Source organism: Dendropsophus ebraccatus, chromosome 3 (assembly GCF_027789765.1).
Source record: "Dendropsophus ebraccatus isolate aDenEbr1 chromosome 3, aDenEbr1.pat, whole genome shotgun sequence".
NCBI lineage: Eukaryota > Metazoa > Chordata > Amphibia > Anura > Hylidae > Dendropsophus > Dendropsophus ebraccatus.
The window spans coordinates 188184041-188202832 of NC_091456.1; the positions used below are offsets into that span (position 1 = coordinate 188184041).

General features: G+C 46.4%; 1 protein-coding gene and 1 pseudogene across 1 annotated transcript in view; both read right to left on the reverse strand.

The window, feature by feature from the left end:
• The window catches only part of LOC138786597 (zinc finger protein 208-like), a 646972-nt pseudogene that overhangs the window by 53082 nt on the left and 575098 nt on the right, over positions 1-18792 (reverse strand).
• The window catches only part of LOC138786860 (zinc finger protein 585A-like), a 90147-nt gene continuing 88504 nt past the window's right edge, over positions 17150-18792 (reverse strand). Inside the window, exon 5 of the mRNA XM_069963928.1 lies at positions 17150-18556. Coding sequence (XP_069820029.1) covers positions 17430-18556 — 1127 coding nt within the window. The 3' untranslated portion in view covers positions 17150-17429. The remainder of the gene's footprint in view (positions 18557-18792) is intronic.

Genomic DNA, 18792 nt, shown 5'->3' on the forward strand with positions numbered 1-18792 from the left:
CAGTAGTTTCTGCCGTGACCCTCTCTGTACCCACCTATTTTGTCCTCTCCCTTGATCTGTTTCCTCCTTCACACCCTTACTATATTTCCACCTCTCACTTCTGTACCTCTGTCACTTCTCTCTCCTCAGCTTGATCTGGCCTCTTGCTCCTACTTGACCAATGTATTACTAGTTGTGTCTATCTATACTGATATTATGTCCGTTCTTTATAGAGACCCCATGTTACAGCCGGTGACTGAGGAGAATGTGTGACTGTTCTCTGCATTTAGTGGTCACAACTCACCTGGACGGTTACCTGTAGTGATGTCCTCCTTATACTGCTCATCACTGCTGTCATCTGTCTCCTCTTCTTCTTTCATCATCATATCTGTAACATTTATATAATTTGGATCCTTCCCTGTAATTTCCTCCTTATACTGCTCATCACTGCCATATTCTGTCTCGTCTTTAATAATGTGTATAGTGTTAATACAGTTCAGATCCTTCCATGTTGTGATGTCCTCCTTATACTGCTCATCACTGCTGTCATCTGACTCTTCTTTTACCCTTATGTCTGTATCATTAATAGGGAACAGATCCATTCTTGTAGTTGTGTCCTCCTTATACTGCTCATCACTGCTGTCATCTGTCTCTTCTTCTTTTACCATAATCTCTGTATCATTAATAGACTTCAAATCTTTCCCTGTAGTTATGTCCTCCTTATACTGCTCATCACTGCTGTCATCTGTCTCTTCTTCTTTTTTTGTCCTTATGTCTGTGCCATTCATATAGTTCAGATCTATTGCCATAAGATTGTCCTCTTTATACTGCTTATTACTGCTGTCATCCGTCTCTTCTTCTTTTATTGTCATATCTGCAGCATTGATCTCAATTAGATCTTCCCCCTGATACATAAGATATGAGAGAAATATTGTAGAAGTCATCAGACAGTAGGAGAAGTCAGGTGGGATGTACAGATCATAGGGAACATCTCCATCTACCTGATCCTGATCCTGTGGAAGAAGAGGACGGGGACATCTCTCTGGTGCTGTTCTCTTACTGGATCTGACTGGAGGGAACACATACAGAGACTGAATTCATTCTTTCCATCCAGATAATACAGAGAGGAGGTGTGTATATAGTCCTGTCTATTACCTGCTGATGGGAGGGGCTGCTGATCCTCCAGCATCACATCCTTGTACTGATCCTTGTGTCCTTCTACATACTCCCACTCCTCCATGGAGAAATAGACCGCCACGTCCTGACACCTTATAGGAACCTGACACACACAATGATCACACAGTCATCCCCCCCACCTAGGGTTAGATTACACAGAAAGATTATCTGCCAAAGATTTGAAGCCAAAGGCAGGAACAGACTGTAAACAGAGATCAGGTCTTAAAGGAAAGCTTGAGATTTCTCTTTTTTTCATATCCATTCCTGGCTTTGGCTTCAAATCTTTCTCAGATAATCTTTCTATGTAAACAGACACATCAAACTTCTTTAGCAAAAAAATATATAATTTTATTAACCCCTAGACGACCCTGGACGTAACCTTACGTCCTGGGTGTTTCTCCCGCTATGAAGCGTGCTCCGGAGCGGAGCGCGCTTCATAGCAGGTGGGGGCCGGCTGCAAATAGCAGCCGGGACCTCACCGGTAATGACACGCTGCAGTGATCGTGCTGCCGCGTGTCATTAACCCCTTAAACGCTGCAATCGCGGCGCGACCGCGGCATTTAAGTGTAAGTGACAGGGGGAGTCCCCTGTCACTTACCGATCGGGACCCCCGCAGTGTGACTGTGGAGGTCCCGATCGTTGAAACGGAATGCCGGAGGTCTCTCACCTGCCTCCGTGCGGTCCAATCGGCGATCTGCTACACTGAGCCTGCACAGGCAGGCTCAATGAGCAGATCGCCGATAACACTGATCAATGCTATGCCTATGGCATAGCAATGATCAGTGTATAAATCCAAGTAGTGTATGTAAAAGTCCCCCAAAGGGACTTCAAATGTGTAAAAAAAAAAAAAGTTCAAAACACTATTACACTACCCCAAAGCCCCTCCCCCAATAAAAGTCTAAATCACCCCCCTTTCCCATTATATAAATAAAACAAATAAAAATAAATAAATAGATAAACATATAATATACCGTAGCGTGCGTAATTGTCCGATCTATTAAAATATAACAAGCGTCATTGTGATCGGTAAACGGCGTACACGAAAAGAGGGGAAAAAGTGCGCAGATTACCGATTTTATGTTACATTATATATTAAAAAAATTAATAAAAAGTGATCAAAACGTCCGATCTTCACAAATCTGGTATTAACAAAAACTAGAGATCATGGCGGAAAAAATGACACCCCATACAGCCCCGTAGGTGAAAAAATAAAACCGTTATAAGCGTCACAATAGGCCCATTTTATTAATATTTAATTGCCAAAAAAAAGGATTTCATAAAAAAATACATATATAACATTAGAGAATCTGTGTAACCCGCATATGGTTGTGTTCAGACTGACCTATAGAATAATTGTATCATGTCGCTGTTACCATATAGTGCATTACGTAGACACAGGAACCCCCCAAACGTTACCATATTGCATTCTTATTTACGATTTCACCTATTTATATCTTCATAAATAATATATTTGGGATTCCGTCATACATGTTATGGTAAAATGAAAGACGCCATTACACAGTACAACTATTCCTGTAACAAACAAGCACTTACATGGCTTGTAGATAGAAAACTGAGAGTGCTGGAGCTCTTAGAAGGGGAGGAGGGAAAAACGGAAACACTAAGATCAAAATTTGCGCGGTCCACTGGGTCATTTTGGGCCTGGTCCTCAAAGGGTTAAATTAATACATCACAAATATAGAAAATCATGTATTCAATGTGAGGAGAAGAGGAAGACACAAGTACAGCGGAAAAAAGAGCCAACAAACTTCACTGGTTAAGCAGATAAGTATATTGTATAGAGCTGGACACTATATACACCAGAATATTAATACAGTTCGGGCTAAAAAAGTGCAAAAACAGACAATATAATTATAGGGGGAGATTTATCAAACATGGTGTAAAGTGAAACTGGCCCAGTTGCCCCTAGCAACCAATCAGATTCCACCTTTCATTTTCCAAAGAGTCTGTGAAGAATGAGAAGTGGAATCTGATTGGTTGCTAGGGGCAACTGGGCCAGTTTCACTTTACACCATGTTTGATAAATCTCCCCCTATAATTATATTGTCTGTTTTTGCACTTTTTTAGCCCGAACTGTATTAATATTCTGGTGTATATAGTGTCCAGCTCTATACAATATACTTATCTGCTTAACCAGTGAAGTTTGTTGGCTCTTTTTTCCGCTGTACTTGTGTCTTCCTCTTCTCCTCACATTGAATACATGATTTTCTATATTTGTGATTTGTATTAATTTAATAAAATTATATATTTTTTTGCTAAAGAATTATGTGGTTTATATGTATACAGTATAAAAGAGGGCAGCATAATCATAACATCAAGCTCCCACACACACACCAGTCCTCTCCCCCTGTATACAGACCACACACACCAGTCCTCTCCCCTGTATACAGACCCCCCACACACCAGTCCTCTCCCCCTGTATACAGACCCCACACACCAGTCCTCTCCCCCTGTATACAGACCCCACACACACCAGTCCTCTCCCCCTGTATACAGACCCCACACACCAGTCCTCTCCCCCTGTATACAGACCCCACACACCAGTCCTCTTTCCCTGTATACAGACCCCACACACCAGTCCTCTCCCCTGTATACAGACCCCCACACACCAGTCCTCTCCCCTGTATACAGACCCCCACACACCAGTCCTCTCCCCTGTATACAGACCCCCACACACCAGTCCTCTCTCCCCTGTATACAGACCACACACCAGTCCTCTCTCCCCTGTATACAGACCACACACACCAGTCCTCTCCCCCTGTATACAGACCCCCCACACACCAGTCCTCTCCCCCTGTATACAGACCCCACACACCAGTCCTCTCCCCCTGTATACAGACCCCACACACACGTCCTCTCCCCCTGTATACAGACCCCACACACACGTCCTCTCCCCTGTATACAGACCCCACACACCAGTCCTCTCCCCCTGTATAGAGACCCCACACACCAGTCCTCTCCCCCTGTATACAGACCCCACACACCAGTCCTCTCCCCTGTATACAGACCCCACACCAGTCCTCTCCCCCTGTATACAGACCCCCACACACCAGTCCTCTCCCCCTGTATACAGACCCCACACATCAGTCCTCTCCCCTGTATACAGACCCCACACACCAGTCCTCTCCCCCTGTATACAGACCCCACACACACACCAGTCCTCTCCCCCTGTATACAGACCCCACACACCAGTCCTCTCCCCCTGTATACAGACCCCACACACACACCAGTCCTCTCCCCCTGTATACAGACCCCACACACCAGTCCTCTCCCCTGTATACAGACAGGGGCGCCGCAATCATGAGGCGACCTGAATCGTCTGCCTCAGGCGGCGCCACCAGCTGTCATCATGGGGGCGGCATTCAGTGGCAGATTATAATATGAGCGGTTCGGGCGGCCGCCCACATTATAATCCGCCACTGACTGTACCCAGGGCCGCTTTAACCAGAGGGCACATGGTGCACGTGCACCGGGCCCCCTGGTTAAAGGGGCCCCCCCGAGCAGGCCGGCCGTTGCTATGTGCGACCAGTGCGGTCGCACAGGGCTCCGGCCACCAGCCTGTCAGGGGGGAGCGCCATGGATGGGTAATCTACTTACCCCTCCATGGCGCCCCCTGCAGGGCCCCCCCGTCCGCCGCTGCCCCCGTCCGCTGCTGCTGCGGCGCTTCAGCGCTGCAGCAGCAGCGACACTGACAGAGAGAGAGCCATTGGCTCCCTCCCTGTCAGTCACTCACTCTTGTGGCCGCACTTCCTGCGGTCACAAGAGGCCGCGCTCTCCCTCTAGCGCCCGACGTCACTGGAACGTCGGCGCGAGGGTGAGGGGAGTGCAGCCTCTTGTGACCGCAGGAAGTGCGGCCTCAAGAGGGAAGAGAAGAGGAACGCGTGGACCCAGGTGAGTAACAGTGTTTGTTTTTTTTCAATGTTATATGGGAGGGGGAGCTATATACTACGGGGGGGGGGGGGGGGGGGGGGAGCTATATACTACGGGGGGGGGGGGGGGAGCTATATACTACGGGGGGGGGGGGGGGAGCACAGGGGAGCTATATACTTTGGGGGAGCACAGGGGAGCTATATACTATGGGGGAGAACAGGGGGCTATATACTATGGGGGAGAACGGGGGCTATATACTATTGGGGAGCACAGGGGAGCTATATACTATGGGGGAGCACAGGGGGCTATATACTATTGGGGAGCACAGGGGAGCTATATACTATGGGGGAGAACAGGGGGCTATATACTATGGGGGAGAACGGGGGCTATATACTATGGGGGAGAACGGGGGCTATATACTATTGGGGAGCACAGGGGGGCTATATACTATTGGGGAGCACAGGGGGGCTATATACTATGGGGGAGAACGGGGGCTATATACTATTGGGGAGCACAGGGGGCTATATACTATGGGGGAGCACAGGGGAGCTATATACTATGGGGGAGCACAGGGGAGCTATATACTATGGGGAGCACAGGGGGCTATATACTATGGGGGAGAACGGGGGCTATATACTATTGGGGAGCACAGGGGGGCTATATACTATGGGGGAGAACGGGGGCTATATACTATTGGGGAGCACAGGGGGGCTATATACTATGGGGGAGAACGGGGGCTATATACTATTGTGGAGCACAGGGGGCTATATACTATGGTGGAGCACAGGGGGCTATATACTATGGGGGAGCACAGGGGGCTATATACTATGGGGGAGCACAGGGGAGCTATATACTATGGGGGAGCACAGGGGAGCTATATACTATTGGGGAGCACAGGGGAGCTATATACTATGGGGAGCACAGGGGGCTATATACTACTGGGGAGCACAGGGGGCTATATACTATGGGGGAGCACAGGGGGCTATATAGTATGGGGGAGCACAGGGGGTTATATACTATTGGGGAGCACAGGTTAGCTATATACTATTGGGGAGCACAGGGGCCATATACTATTGGGGAGCACAGGGGAGCTATATACTATTGGGGAGCACAGGGGTCTATATACTATGGGGGAGAGCACAGGGGGCTATATATTATGGAGAGCACAGGGGGGCTATATACTATTGAGGGGGAGCACAGGGGGGCTATATACTATTGGGGGAGAGCACAGGGGGGCTATATACTATTGTGGGAGAGCACAGGGGGGCTATATACTATTGGGGGAGAGCACAGGGGGCTATATACTATTGTGGGAGAGCACAGGGGGGCTATATACTATTGTGGGAGAGCACAGGGGGGCTATATACTATTGTGGGAGAGCATAGGGGGGCTATATACTATTGGGGGAGAGCACAGGGGGGCTATATACTATTGTGGGTAAGCACAGGGGGCTATATACTACTGGGGAGAGTGCACAGGGGGGCTATATACTAATGGGGGAGCGCACAGGAGGGCTGTATATAACTGGAGGAGCACATGAGGGTCTATATACTACAGGGACACCTTAAAACTATGGAGGCACAGAGGGGTGTAACTATGTAGGAGTACAGAGGGGTGTAACTACTGTATAGGGGTACAAGGGACCTAACTACTGTATGTGTTGGAGCCTAAAATATTTGTCTGGCAGATTCTGGAGAGAAGATTCACAGCCAGGAGAAGACTTCAAGGTGGCCCACGCTGGATGGAGAGAAAAAGAAAAGGTGACAGACTCTGATCGGAGAAGACGCCTCCGGTGAGTCACTGGATGTAACTTCACTCTGTTATAGGCTTGTACTGATAGGGGTCATGGTGTGGCGGTATTATGTAATGGTATCAATGGTGATATCTTTCTGTTTTGTTTAGTGCAGTTTTTATGTAATATGTAATCACTGAATGGTGGAAATAGTGTTATAAGGTAACTACTGTATGTATTGGGGCTCTTGATACAGTGTGGGGGCAAATTCAGTACATTATACAATGTGCAGAAAGGTAAGGGGGGGCCCACTCTTGAGGGCTGTGCACTGGGCCCACCAATGTATTAAAACGGCCCTGACTGTACCATGTACTGGAGCCCCCCGCCCCCGGGCAGTATCTGTAATGAGATGCTGTGAGCGGGGGAGACTGTATTCATAAGCGCCGCGCTGTACTAAATCAGCCGCGCGGTGCTGATACTACAGCGCGGCGCTTATGAATACAGTCTCCCCCGCTCACAGCATCTCATTACAGATACTTCCCGGGGGCGGGGGGGCTCCAGTACATGCATTCCACGTCCGTGATCCGTCAGGATCACGGAACGTGGGAATGCAGCCTTAGTCCCCCGGCTGATGTGCGGCTGCCCGGGGTGTCCCGTCCTGTCCCCGGCAGCGCGCGCATCAGAGAGCTCCCCGTGCGCCGGAAGTCACAGGCACAGGCGCACGGGGAGCTCTGTGATGCGCGCGCTGCCGGGGACAGGACGGGACACCCCGGGCAGCCGCACATCAGCCGGGACCAGACCAGAGAGGCTCGACGGGGGAACGGAGGGCAGGTGAGTTGTGTGCTGTTTTTTGTTTTTGTTTTATCTGCTGTGCAGGGGGGGGGGGGAGAGGGGGACCATCTATAAGGTAGGGGGGGAAGGGGGCCATCTATAAGGGAGGGGGGAAAGAGGGGGACGATCTATAAGGGAGGGGGGAAAGAGGGGGACGATCTATAAGGGGGGGATCATCTATAAGGGAGGGGGAGAGGGAAGAGGGGGACCATCTATAGGGGGGGGCATCTATAAGGGAGGGGGGAAAGAGGGGGACCATCTATAAGGGGGGGGCCATCTATAAGGGAGGGGGGAAAGAGGGGGACCATCTATAAGGGGGGGACCATCTATAAGGGAGGGGCGGGAGGGGGACCGTCTATAAGGGGGGGGAAGAGGGGGACCATGTATAAGGGGGAGAGGGGGACCATCTATAAGGGAGGGGGAAAGAGGGGGACCATCTATAAGGGGGCATCTATAAGGGAGGGGGGAGAGGGGGACCATGTATAAGGGGGGGAGGGGGACCATCTATAAGGGAGAGGGGACCATCTATAAGGGAGGGGGAGAGAGGGAAGAGGGGGACCATCTATAAGGGGGGGGGGGAGAGGGGGACCATCTATAAGGGGGGGAGAGAGGGAAGAGGGGGACCAACTATAAGGGGGGGGGAAGAGGGGGACCATCTATAAGGGGGGAAGAGGGGGACCATCTATAAGGGAGGGGAAAGAGGGGGACCATCTATAAGGGAGGGGAAAGAGGGGGACCATCTATAAGGGAGGGGGGAGAGGGGGCAGTAGTGGATTATAATGTGGGCGGATTGACGGGGGGGGGGGGGGGGGGGGGCGTCATTCTATAGTTCGCCTCGGGCAGCAGAGAGGCTAGAATCACCCCTGTATACAGACCCCACCACCACCAGTCCTCCCCCCCTGTATACAGACCCCACACACCAGTCCTCTCCCCCCTGTATACAGACCCCACACACCAGTCCTCTCCCCCTGTATACAGACCCCACCACCACCAGTCCTCCCCCCCTGTATACAGACCCCACACACCAGTCCTCTCCCCCCTCTATACAGACCCCACACACCAGTCCTCTCCCCCTGTATACAGACCCCACACACCAGTCCTCTCCCCCTGTATACAGACCCCACACACCAGTCCTCTCCTCCTGTATACAGACCCCACACACCAGTCCTCTCCTCCTGTATACAGACCCCACACACCAGTCCTCTCCTCCTGTATACAGACCCCACACACCAGTCCTCTCCCCTGTATACAGACCCCACACACCAGTCCTCTCCCCCTGTATACAGACCCCACACACACACCAGTCCTCTCCCCCTGTATACAGACCCCACACACCAGTCCTCTCCCCCTGTATACAGACCCCACACACCAGTCCTATCCCCCTGTATACAGACCCCCCACACACCAGTCCTCTCCCCCTGTATACAGACCCCACACACACACCAGTCCTCTCCCCTGTATACAGACCCCACACACCAGTCCTCTCCCCTGTATATAGACCCCACACACCAGTCCTATTCCCCTGTATACAGACCCCCCACACACCAGTCCTCTCCCCCTGTATACAGACCCCCACACACCAGTCCTCTCCCCCTGTATACAGACCCCACACACCAGTCCTCTCCCCCTGTATACAGACCCCACACACCAGTCCTATCCCCCTGTATACAGACCCCCCACACACCAGTCCTCTCCCCCTGTATACAGACCCCACACACCAGTTCTCTCCCCTGTATACAGACCCCACACACACACCAGTCCTCTCCCCTGTATACAGACCCCACACACCAGTCCTCTCCCCTGTATATAGACCCCACACACCAGTCCTCTCCCCCTGTATACAGACCCCCCACACCAGTCCTCTCCCCTGTATACAGACCACACACACCAGTCCTCCCCCTGTATACAGACCCCACACACCAGTCCTCTCCCCCTGTATACAGACCCCACACACCAGTCCTCTCCCCCTGTATACAGACCCCACACACCAGTCCTCTCCTCCCATCTTACTGTGGATATTGGAGTTTCCTTCCCTCTGTTTCTCAGTATACAGGAGTATATAGTTCGGTAGTTTCCTGCTTCCTGTAACCTCAGCACAGCCCCGCCCCTTCTGCTGACGTCACAGGAGACAATACACTCCACATCTACTCTGCTGTGCTGGATGAGCTGAAGTGATGTGTGTGGAGCAGAGCTGTGTGTGTGTGATGTGTGTGGAGCAGAGCTGTGTATGTGTGTGTTATATATGCCTGCAGCAGAGCGCTGTGTGTAATGTACATGTAGCTGAGCTGTATATGTGTAATGTACATGTAGCTGAGCTGTATGTGTGTAATGTACATGTAGCTGAGCTGTATATGTGTAATGTACATGTAGCTGAGCTGTATATGTGTAATGTACATGTAGCTGAGCTGTATATATGTAATGTACATGTAGCTGAGCTGTATGTGTAATGTACATGTAGCTGAGCTGTATATGTGTGTAATGTACATGTAGCTGAGCTGTATGTGTGTAATGTACATGTAGCTGAGCTGTATATGCGTAATGTACATGTAGCTGAGCTGTATATGTGTGTAATGTACATGTAGCTGAGCTGTATATATGTAATGTACATGTAGCTGAGCTGTATGTGTGTAATGTACATGTAGCTGAGCCGTATATGTGTGTAATGTACATGTAGCTGAGCTGTATGTGTGTGTAATGTACATGTAGCTGAGCTGTATATGTGTAATGTACATGTAGCTGAGCTGTATATATGTGTAATGTACATGTAGCTGAGCTGTATATGTGTAATGTACATGTAGCTGAGCTGTATGTGTGTGTAATGTACATGTAGCTGAGCTGTATATGTGTAATGTACATGTAGCTGAGCTGTATATATGTAATGTACATGTAGCTGAGCTGTATGTGTGTAATGTACATGTAGCTGAGCTGTATATATGTGTAATGTACATGTAGCTGAGCTGTATATGTGTATTGTACATGTAGCTGAGCTGTATATATGTAATGTACATGTAGCTGAGCTGTATGTGCGTAATGTACATGTAGCTGAGCTGTATATGTGTGTAATGTACATGTAGCTGAGCTGTATATGTGTAATGTACATGTAGCTGAGCTGTATGTGTGTAATGTACATGTAGCTGAGCTGTATATGTGTAATGTACATGTAGCTGAGCTGTATATGTGTGTAATGTACATGTAGCTGAGCTGTATATATGTGTAATGTACATGTAGCTGAGCTGTATATATGTGTAATGTACATGTAGCTGAGCTGTATGTGTGTAATGTACATGTAGCTGAGCTGTATATGTGTAATGTACATGTAGCTGAGCTGTATGTGTGTAATGTACATGTAGCTGAGCTGTATATATGTAATGTACATGTAGCTGAGCTGTATATGTGTAATGTACATGTAGCTGAGCTGTATATGTGTAATGTACATGTAGCTGAGCTGTATATATGTAATGTACATGTAGCTGAGCTGTATGTGTAATGTACATGTAGCTGAGCTGTATATGTGTGTAATGTACATGTAGCTGAGCTGTATATGTGTAATGTACATGTAGCTGAGCTGTATGTGTGTAATGTACATGTAGGTGAGCTGTATATGTGTAATGTACATGTAGCTGAGCTGTATATGTGTGTAATGTACATGTAGCTGAGCTGTATATGTGTAATGTACATGTAGCTGAGCTGTATGTGTGTAATGTACATGTAGCTGAGCTGTATATGTGTGTAATGTACATGTAGCTGAGCTGTATGTGTGTAATGTACATGTAGCTGAGCTGTATATGCGTAATGTACATGTAGCTGAGCTGTATATGTGTGTAATGTACATGTAGCTGAGCTGTATATATGTAATGTACATGTAGCTGAGCTGTATGTGTGTAATGTACATGTAGCTGAGCCGTATATGTGTGTAATGTACATGTAGCTGAGCTGTATGTGTGTGTAATGTACATGTAGCTGAGCTGTATATGTGTAATGTACATGTAGCTGAGCTGTATATATGTAATGTACATGTAGCTGAGCTGTATATGTGTAATGTACATGTAGCTGAGCTGTATATATGTGTAATGTACATGTAGCTGAGCTGTATATGTGTAATGTACATGTAGCTGAGCTGTATATGTGTAATGTACATGTAGCTGAGCTGTATGTGTGTGTAATGTACATGTAGCTGAGCTGTATATGTGTAATGTACATGTAGCTGAGCTGTATATGTGTAATGTACATGTAGCTGAGCTGTATATGTGTAATGTACATGTAGCTGAGCTGTATGTGTGTGTAATGTACATGTAGCTGAGCTGTATGTGTGTAATGTACATGTAGCTGAGCTGTATATATGTGTAATGTACATGTAGCTGAGCTGTATATGTGTATTGTACATGTAGCTGAGCTGTATATATGTAATGTACATGTAGCTGAGCTGTATGTGCGTAATGTACATGTAGCTGAGCTGTATATGTGTGTAATGTACATGTAGCTGAGCTGTATATGTGTAATGTACATGTAGCTGAGCTGTATGTGTGTAATGTACATGTAGCTGAGCTGTATATGTGTAATGTACATGTAGCTGAGCTGTATATGTGTGTAATGTACATGTAGCTGAGCTGTATATATGTGTAATGTACATGTAGCTGAGCTGTATATATGTGTAATGTACATGTAGCTGAGCTGTATGTGTGTAATGTACATGTAGCTGAGCTATATATGTGTAATGTACATGTAGCTGAGCTATATATGTGTAATGTACATGTAGCTGAGCTGTATATATGTGTAATGTACATGTAGCTGAGCTGTATATATGTGTAATGTACATGTAGCTGAGCTGTATGTGTGTAATGTACATGTAGCTGAGCTATATATGTGTAATGTACATGTAGCTGAGCTGTATATGTGTAATGTACATGTAGCTGAGCTGTATATATGTAATGTACATGTAGCTGAGCTGTATATGTGTAATGTACATGTAGCTGAGCTGTATATGTGTGTAATGTACATGTAGCTGAGCTGTATATGTGTGTAATGTACATGTAGCTGAGCTGTATATGTGTGTAATGTACATGTAGCTGAGCTGTATATGTGTAATGTACATGTAGCTGAGCTGTATATGTGTAATGTACATGTAGCTGAGCTGTATATATGTAATGTACATGTAGCTGAGCTGTATGTGTACATCAGATTGCTTCTTTCATTTTTAAAAAGGCCTTGGAAAATGAAACCTATAATCTGATTGGTCGCTATGGGCAACTGCTTCCCTGTTCCTCTGCACAAGTTTTGATAAATTATCCCCATAGTTCCTTTCTTTACTGTTTATATCTCCAACCTATGCTGCAGTGCTGTACAGAGATTGTAGTTTGTCATGCTGTCCTTACTGCTGTAGTTTCTTCTGGGCTCAGATGTTAGAGGTTAGGGGTGTGGCTTAATCCATGTGGATGCATAACCCCGCCCACCTGATGACTCACTGTTCCCTCACTGGCAGGAACAGGAAACAGAAAGGGAATGTGACATCACAGGAAGTAAATACAATACAGGCAGGGTGGTCATGTGACTAAGCCTGAGAACACAGTAAGCGCTCTAAAAAAAAAAAAAAAAAAAAAAAAATGTATGTAGAATATGCAACAACCACAGAGGTCAATGCAATGCTAGTTTATTAAAGTGAATGTACCACCAGGCCCAGGCTGAAGTACTGGAGGAGGCCGACCCACCCTTAGTGGGAGGAAATCCTAGCCCCTCTATGATAGGGTTCCATTGATTCTAATGGAGTCACGTCATGGAGGGGCTGAAGTTTCTTCCCACTAAGGGAGGGTCGGCCCGCCTCCAGTGCTTCAGCCTGGGCCTGGTGGTACAGTCACTTTAAAATATCCCGGACAACCCCTTTAAGTAAAGGGGCAATATATATATATATATATATATATATATATATATATATATATCTCATCAGGTATCTGTAGATTTGTGTACACAGCTTCTCACTGGAGGAATAATACTTGAATACTTTATTTGTTTAATTGTTTGAATACTATAGGTTGGCTGACTCTAAGAGGCGAGGACTGAGGGTTACTACAGGCTCATTGGGGCCTTACTAGACCCTGAGGTACTCAACTGAGGGGCTTTTAAGAGAAGATACCTACATCCATGGATATGAATCCTCCACTTATCGCTGTCTATGGGCACCTTGTGACATAGAGCAGGGACGTAGGCCCCACCTTGTGGGTAGAGCTAGCAGTCGGTGCGACCCCTAAGGAACCTAGCAATCCGCAGTGAAGTCTTTCAGCTTACCGCTTTTACCTATTCCCTGTCTTGTAGTCCTGTCTTAGTTATTAGGAGAGAAAATGGCCGCGCTAATCCCGGATTTTGCGATCTTTTGGGTGAAAACTCAAAACTGGCAGATTAAAAAAAAAAAAAAAAAAAAAAGTCGCATCTAATAAATATTTGCCTGTTCAATACTGGTTCATAAATAGAACTTAGACCAAAAATGGGTGAAAAATCCAAGTGTTCATCTAAAAATATGCGCAAAGCTCTTCATAAATATCCCCCATTGTGGAGAGCAGTTCCCCTGACACCACCGCCCAGCTACTGGGAGGCTATCCAGTCTGAATGGGATGAACAGCCAGTTCCATGCAGTCCACCATCATCCTACTGGGAAGCCATATTAGGCCCAGATGCTCAAGTAGCTGGCTGGAGTCTAGAAGTCCCTGAGAGATCGTCAAGTTATACTGAGCGTGCAGCTGTCCCATAGAGGCCATCAAGCCATACTGAGTGTGCAGCAGTCACAGAGAGGCAGTCAAGCTTGCCTCAGGCCCCTCCAAGTGGCTTAGGCCCAAAAAGCTGTCAGAGAGACAAGACACCCCTCCTGTGGAAGAAACTACTCTCTCCGATCCACCTCGGAAGTATAGGAGCTGTTCAGAGAAAAGAAAGAGCAGGAGTGGGCAGTGCAAAGACTTCTGGGATGTCCAAAACCGGGGAAACAGTGTCCTGTATGGTCCAGGAAATTAATAAAATGAGAGGATACGGCTTTGTCAGGGTTTTTTTTTTTTTTTTTTTGTGAGTCACCACTGTATCAAGAGGGGATACTACCTGGACTATATGCACAATCTGGAGTACACCTATGCGGGGGGGGGGGGGGGGAGCCACTACGATGGTGGTCTACTGCCATAACCCAGCGGGTTTTGTGTTGCCTTGGGAACCACCATCAGCAAAAGAACCTGTGGTGTGGGAGGAAGAAGAGCCACAACAACCTGCGCAGGCCCTGCTGGAGATGCTTTAGGGTCTGTGTTTGACACCTTCACCAGAAGCTATCCACCCACCTCCCGAATTCACCTTGACAATCCCTTCTACTTCTAAGGCAGTCCCCAAATTGGCAGACACCACCTCAACTTCTCCTCTAGTGGCAGTCCCCAAGTAGGTAGACACCATCTCAAATTTTGCTTTAGGGGTAGTGAAAAAGTTGGGACACACCATCTCACTTTCTGCTTCAGGAGCAGTGCCACAGTGGGAAACACCACATCACATTTTGCTTTATATCCAATCCCAAAGTCAGGACACACCATCTCACCTTTTCCTGTAGTGGCAGTCGTTCCCCTGGAACTAGAGGTAGTATCTTACACCATATTGGCTGCCACTTCTACACCCACAGACTCTCTGTGGACTGTCTAGAGGTCTGCAGATGGACCCTAATGGACATTACTTGCTATGTACTAGAGGAACTATCTAGAAACAGGAACTTTTTGGCTGCATTCCCACGTTCCATCTTCTGTCCAAGAAACACGGACGACAGGGACGTTGAATGTCTGCCCTGGACTGTTTTCCCGCACAGCATGATGTATCAATATGATGCCGGGAGCGAGGAAACTGTTTGAATCGCCTGAACTATTAACTTATCACATTCCTGATCTCGCACGGTAAACTGCATAAGCGCAAAACTCCACCAATGTGCAAAATTGCTGATTTTTGGTCACATAAAATCCAGAAAAATTATAATAAAAAGTGATTAAATAGTGGCATACACGCAAGCAAGGTACCGATAGAAAGTACAGATCATGGCGCAAAAATTAACACCTCACATCAAGGATGGGAATAGAGACATTTTAAGGAACATTTATTTATTTATTTATTTTAAGTTTAAATTTTATGAAAGCAAAACAATATAAATTGCTCACACAATGATACCACACACCCCACCTTCTTCAGAAATTTAATCCTGCCTATCCTAGTACATGCTGGAGATGCCAGTCCGCTCCTGGAACGCTATTTCACATATTCTGGGATTGCCCCCTAATCACATTATATTGGGTAATAGTGCGGAATACCATACGGGAGGTCCTGGATATACAGGTTCCCCTTACCCCACTGCACTTTCTTCTTAATGTCCCCCCCCCCCCCCCAGGTCCATTGAGTCTCGCACTGCCAGAATTCTCCTCCATATACTCACGGCTAGCAACTACCTTATTTCTCTTCACTGGAACAGCACCTCTCCTCCGTCTTCCCTAGATTTACTGACATGGTTTAGGGGCGTCCGGAGTCCCGGACGTCCTGGAATCTCTCACAGCTATTCTGAATAATACGGTTGAAAAGTTTAACAATGTATGGGCGTCCTGGGACACGTTTTGGGACAGGAGTCCGGGATGATCTTTCCCTTCTGTTCTTTCCTTTCTTATCTTCTTGCTCACCATTATACTCTCCTTTCTTCCTTACTACCCCTTCTCGCCCTTTTTTCTTTTAATTTTTTGGTACTAAAATTGGCTTTGCTCTCGTGCTACACGGGCCGGCTGCCTTAGACGGCCTTATGGCCTTACACGAGGAGGAAAAAACGAAAGCGCAAAAATGAAAATTGGCCTGGTCTTCTAAGGGTTAAAGTATTGTATTGCCCCCCCCCAAAAAAAAACTTATACAAATCACCAATATACACTTATTAAAGGAAATTCACACAAAGTGCTTTTTTTCCTGCACTTACTACTGCATCAAGGCTTCACTTCGTGGATAACATGGTGATGTTATCTAACATGGTGATGTCACTTCCTGGATAACATGGTGATGTCACTTCCTGGATAACATGGTGATGTCACTTCCTGGATAACATGGTGATGTCTCGACCTGACTCCCGGACCTGTGCGGGCTGTGGCTGCTGGAGAGGATGATGGGAGGGGGACACTGAGGAACACAGGGCACTGGAGGGACACTGAGCATCCCCCTGCCATCATCCTCTCCAGCAGCCATAATCATCCTCAATTATCTAGCCGGAAAAAGATAGAGAACTTAGGCAATCACTCCTAAGTGTGCGCCAAGACTTACTTTGCAATACAGTGGTTTAAAGAATATAGTATCCTATGAGACTGTAGAAAGAGTAACTAAAAAAGCATCCAAATTACACAGTCCAGGCAGCATGTTTCTCTATACTGCTAAGGGAGACAAAAGATGGAGACTCGGTATGCAGAATCACGGACGGGGCAGTCTACAGCGAATCCGCTCATCCGCCTCCTGTGCTGTAGAGAAGACAGATCTGTCACCATCCACAACTCTGAGGCGCGCAGGGTATGGTGGTGGTCTGGTCGGATCTCTATGGGCTGTTCAATAGCAAAGGCCCAGTGAGCGTTTAGGAACAAATCCTGAAGCCACTTTACACCAAAGGCCCCAGGGTCTGTCCCCTCTGTGCGCTCAGGGAGGCCAATAATGCTCAGGTTGTTGCACCTCAGATGGTTCTCTAAGTCATCAGCTTTTTGTTTCTACATATTTGTGGATTGTTCTAGACTCTGGATGGCAGTCAGGCCACGCCCCCAAGTTCTGTTTTTTTTTTTTTACAGCATTTAATGCATTCTGAACATCAAAATGACTTCTCCCCTGTGTGGGTTTTGTGATGATGATAAAGACTTGATCTGTGAGCAAAACATTTCCCACATTCTAAGCATGAAAATGGCTTCTCCCCTGTGTGAGTTCTTTGATGTTCAACAAGATTTGATTTCAGAATAAAACATTTTCCACATTCTGAACATGAAAATGGCTTCTCCCCTGTGTGAATTTTATGATGTACAACAAGTTTTGCTCTCTCAGCAAAACACTTCCCACATTCTGAACATGAAAATGGCTTTTCCCCTGTGTGACTTTTTTGATGTCTCGTAAGAACTGATTTTTCTGAAAAACATTTCCCACATTCTGAACATGAAAATAGATTCTTCCCTGTGTGAACTTTTTGATGGTGATTAAGACTTGATTTGTGTTGAAAACATTTCCCACATTCTGAACATGAAAATGCCTTTTCCCCTGTATGAATTTTTTGATGGGAAATAAGACTACTTTTCACAGTAAAACGTTTATCGCATTCTGAACATGAAAACGGCTTCCCTGCACCGTGAATTTTTTTATGCGAGAGAAGATTTGATTTGTGCTTAAAATATTTCTCACATTCTAAACATACAAATGATTTCACCTCTATGTGAATTTCTTGATGTCTCCTAAGATCTGATTTATGTGAAAAACATTTCCCACATACTGAACATGAAAATGGCTTCTCCCCTGTATGAGTTTTTTGATGGGAAATAAGATTTGCTTTAGAATGAAAACGTTTCTCACATTCTGAACATGAAAATAGCTCTTCCCCTGTATGATATTTTTGATGGGAAATAAGACTACTTTTCACAGTAAAACGTTTATCGCATTCTGAACATGAAAACGGCTTCCCTGCACCGTGAATTTTTTTATGGGAAAGAAGATTTGATTTGTGTTTAAAACATTTCCCACATTCTGAACATAAAAATGGCTTTTCTTCTGTGTGACTTTTTTGATGTTTATCAAGATTTGATTTCTGTGTAAAACATTTCCCACATTCTGAACATACAAATGGCTTTTCTCCTCTGTGAATTTTTAGATGTTTAGTGAGATTTGTTTTGCCTTTAAAACATTTCCCACATTCTGAACATACAAATGGCTTCTCTCCTGTGTGAATTTTTTTATGTCTAGTAAGAGGTTTTTTGTTTTTAAAACATTTCCCACATTCTGAACATGAAAAAGATGGAACTTGTATAACAGGATGAGATGAGAGATCTTTGCTGTGAGGGGCTGAGGGTGTATCTGGGATAGTGGACGGCTCCTCATATGTATCTTGTGTGATATGATCCTCTGAGGAGATCTGATGTCCCCCTGAGCTCCTGGTAGAATCATCTGCAAAGGAGAAAACACCATTTCTCTTA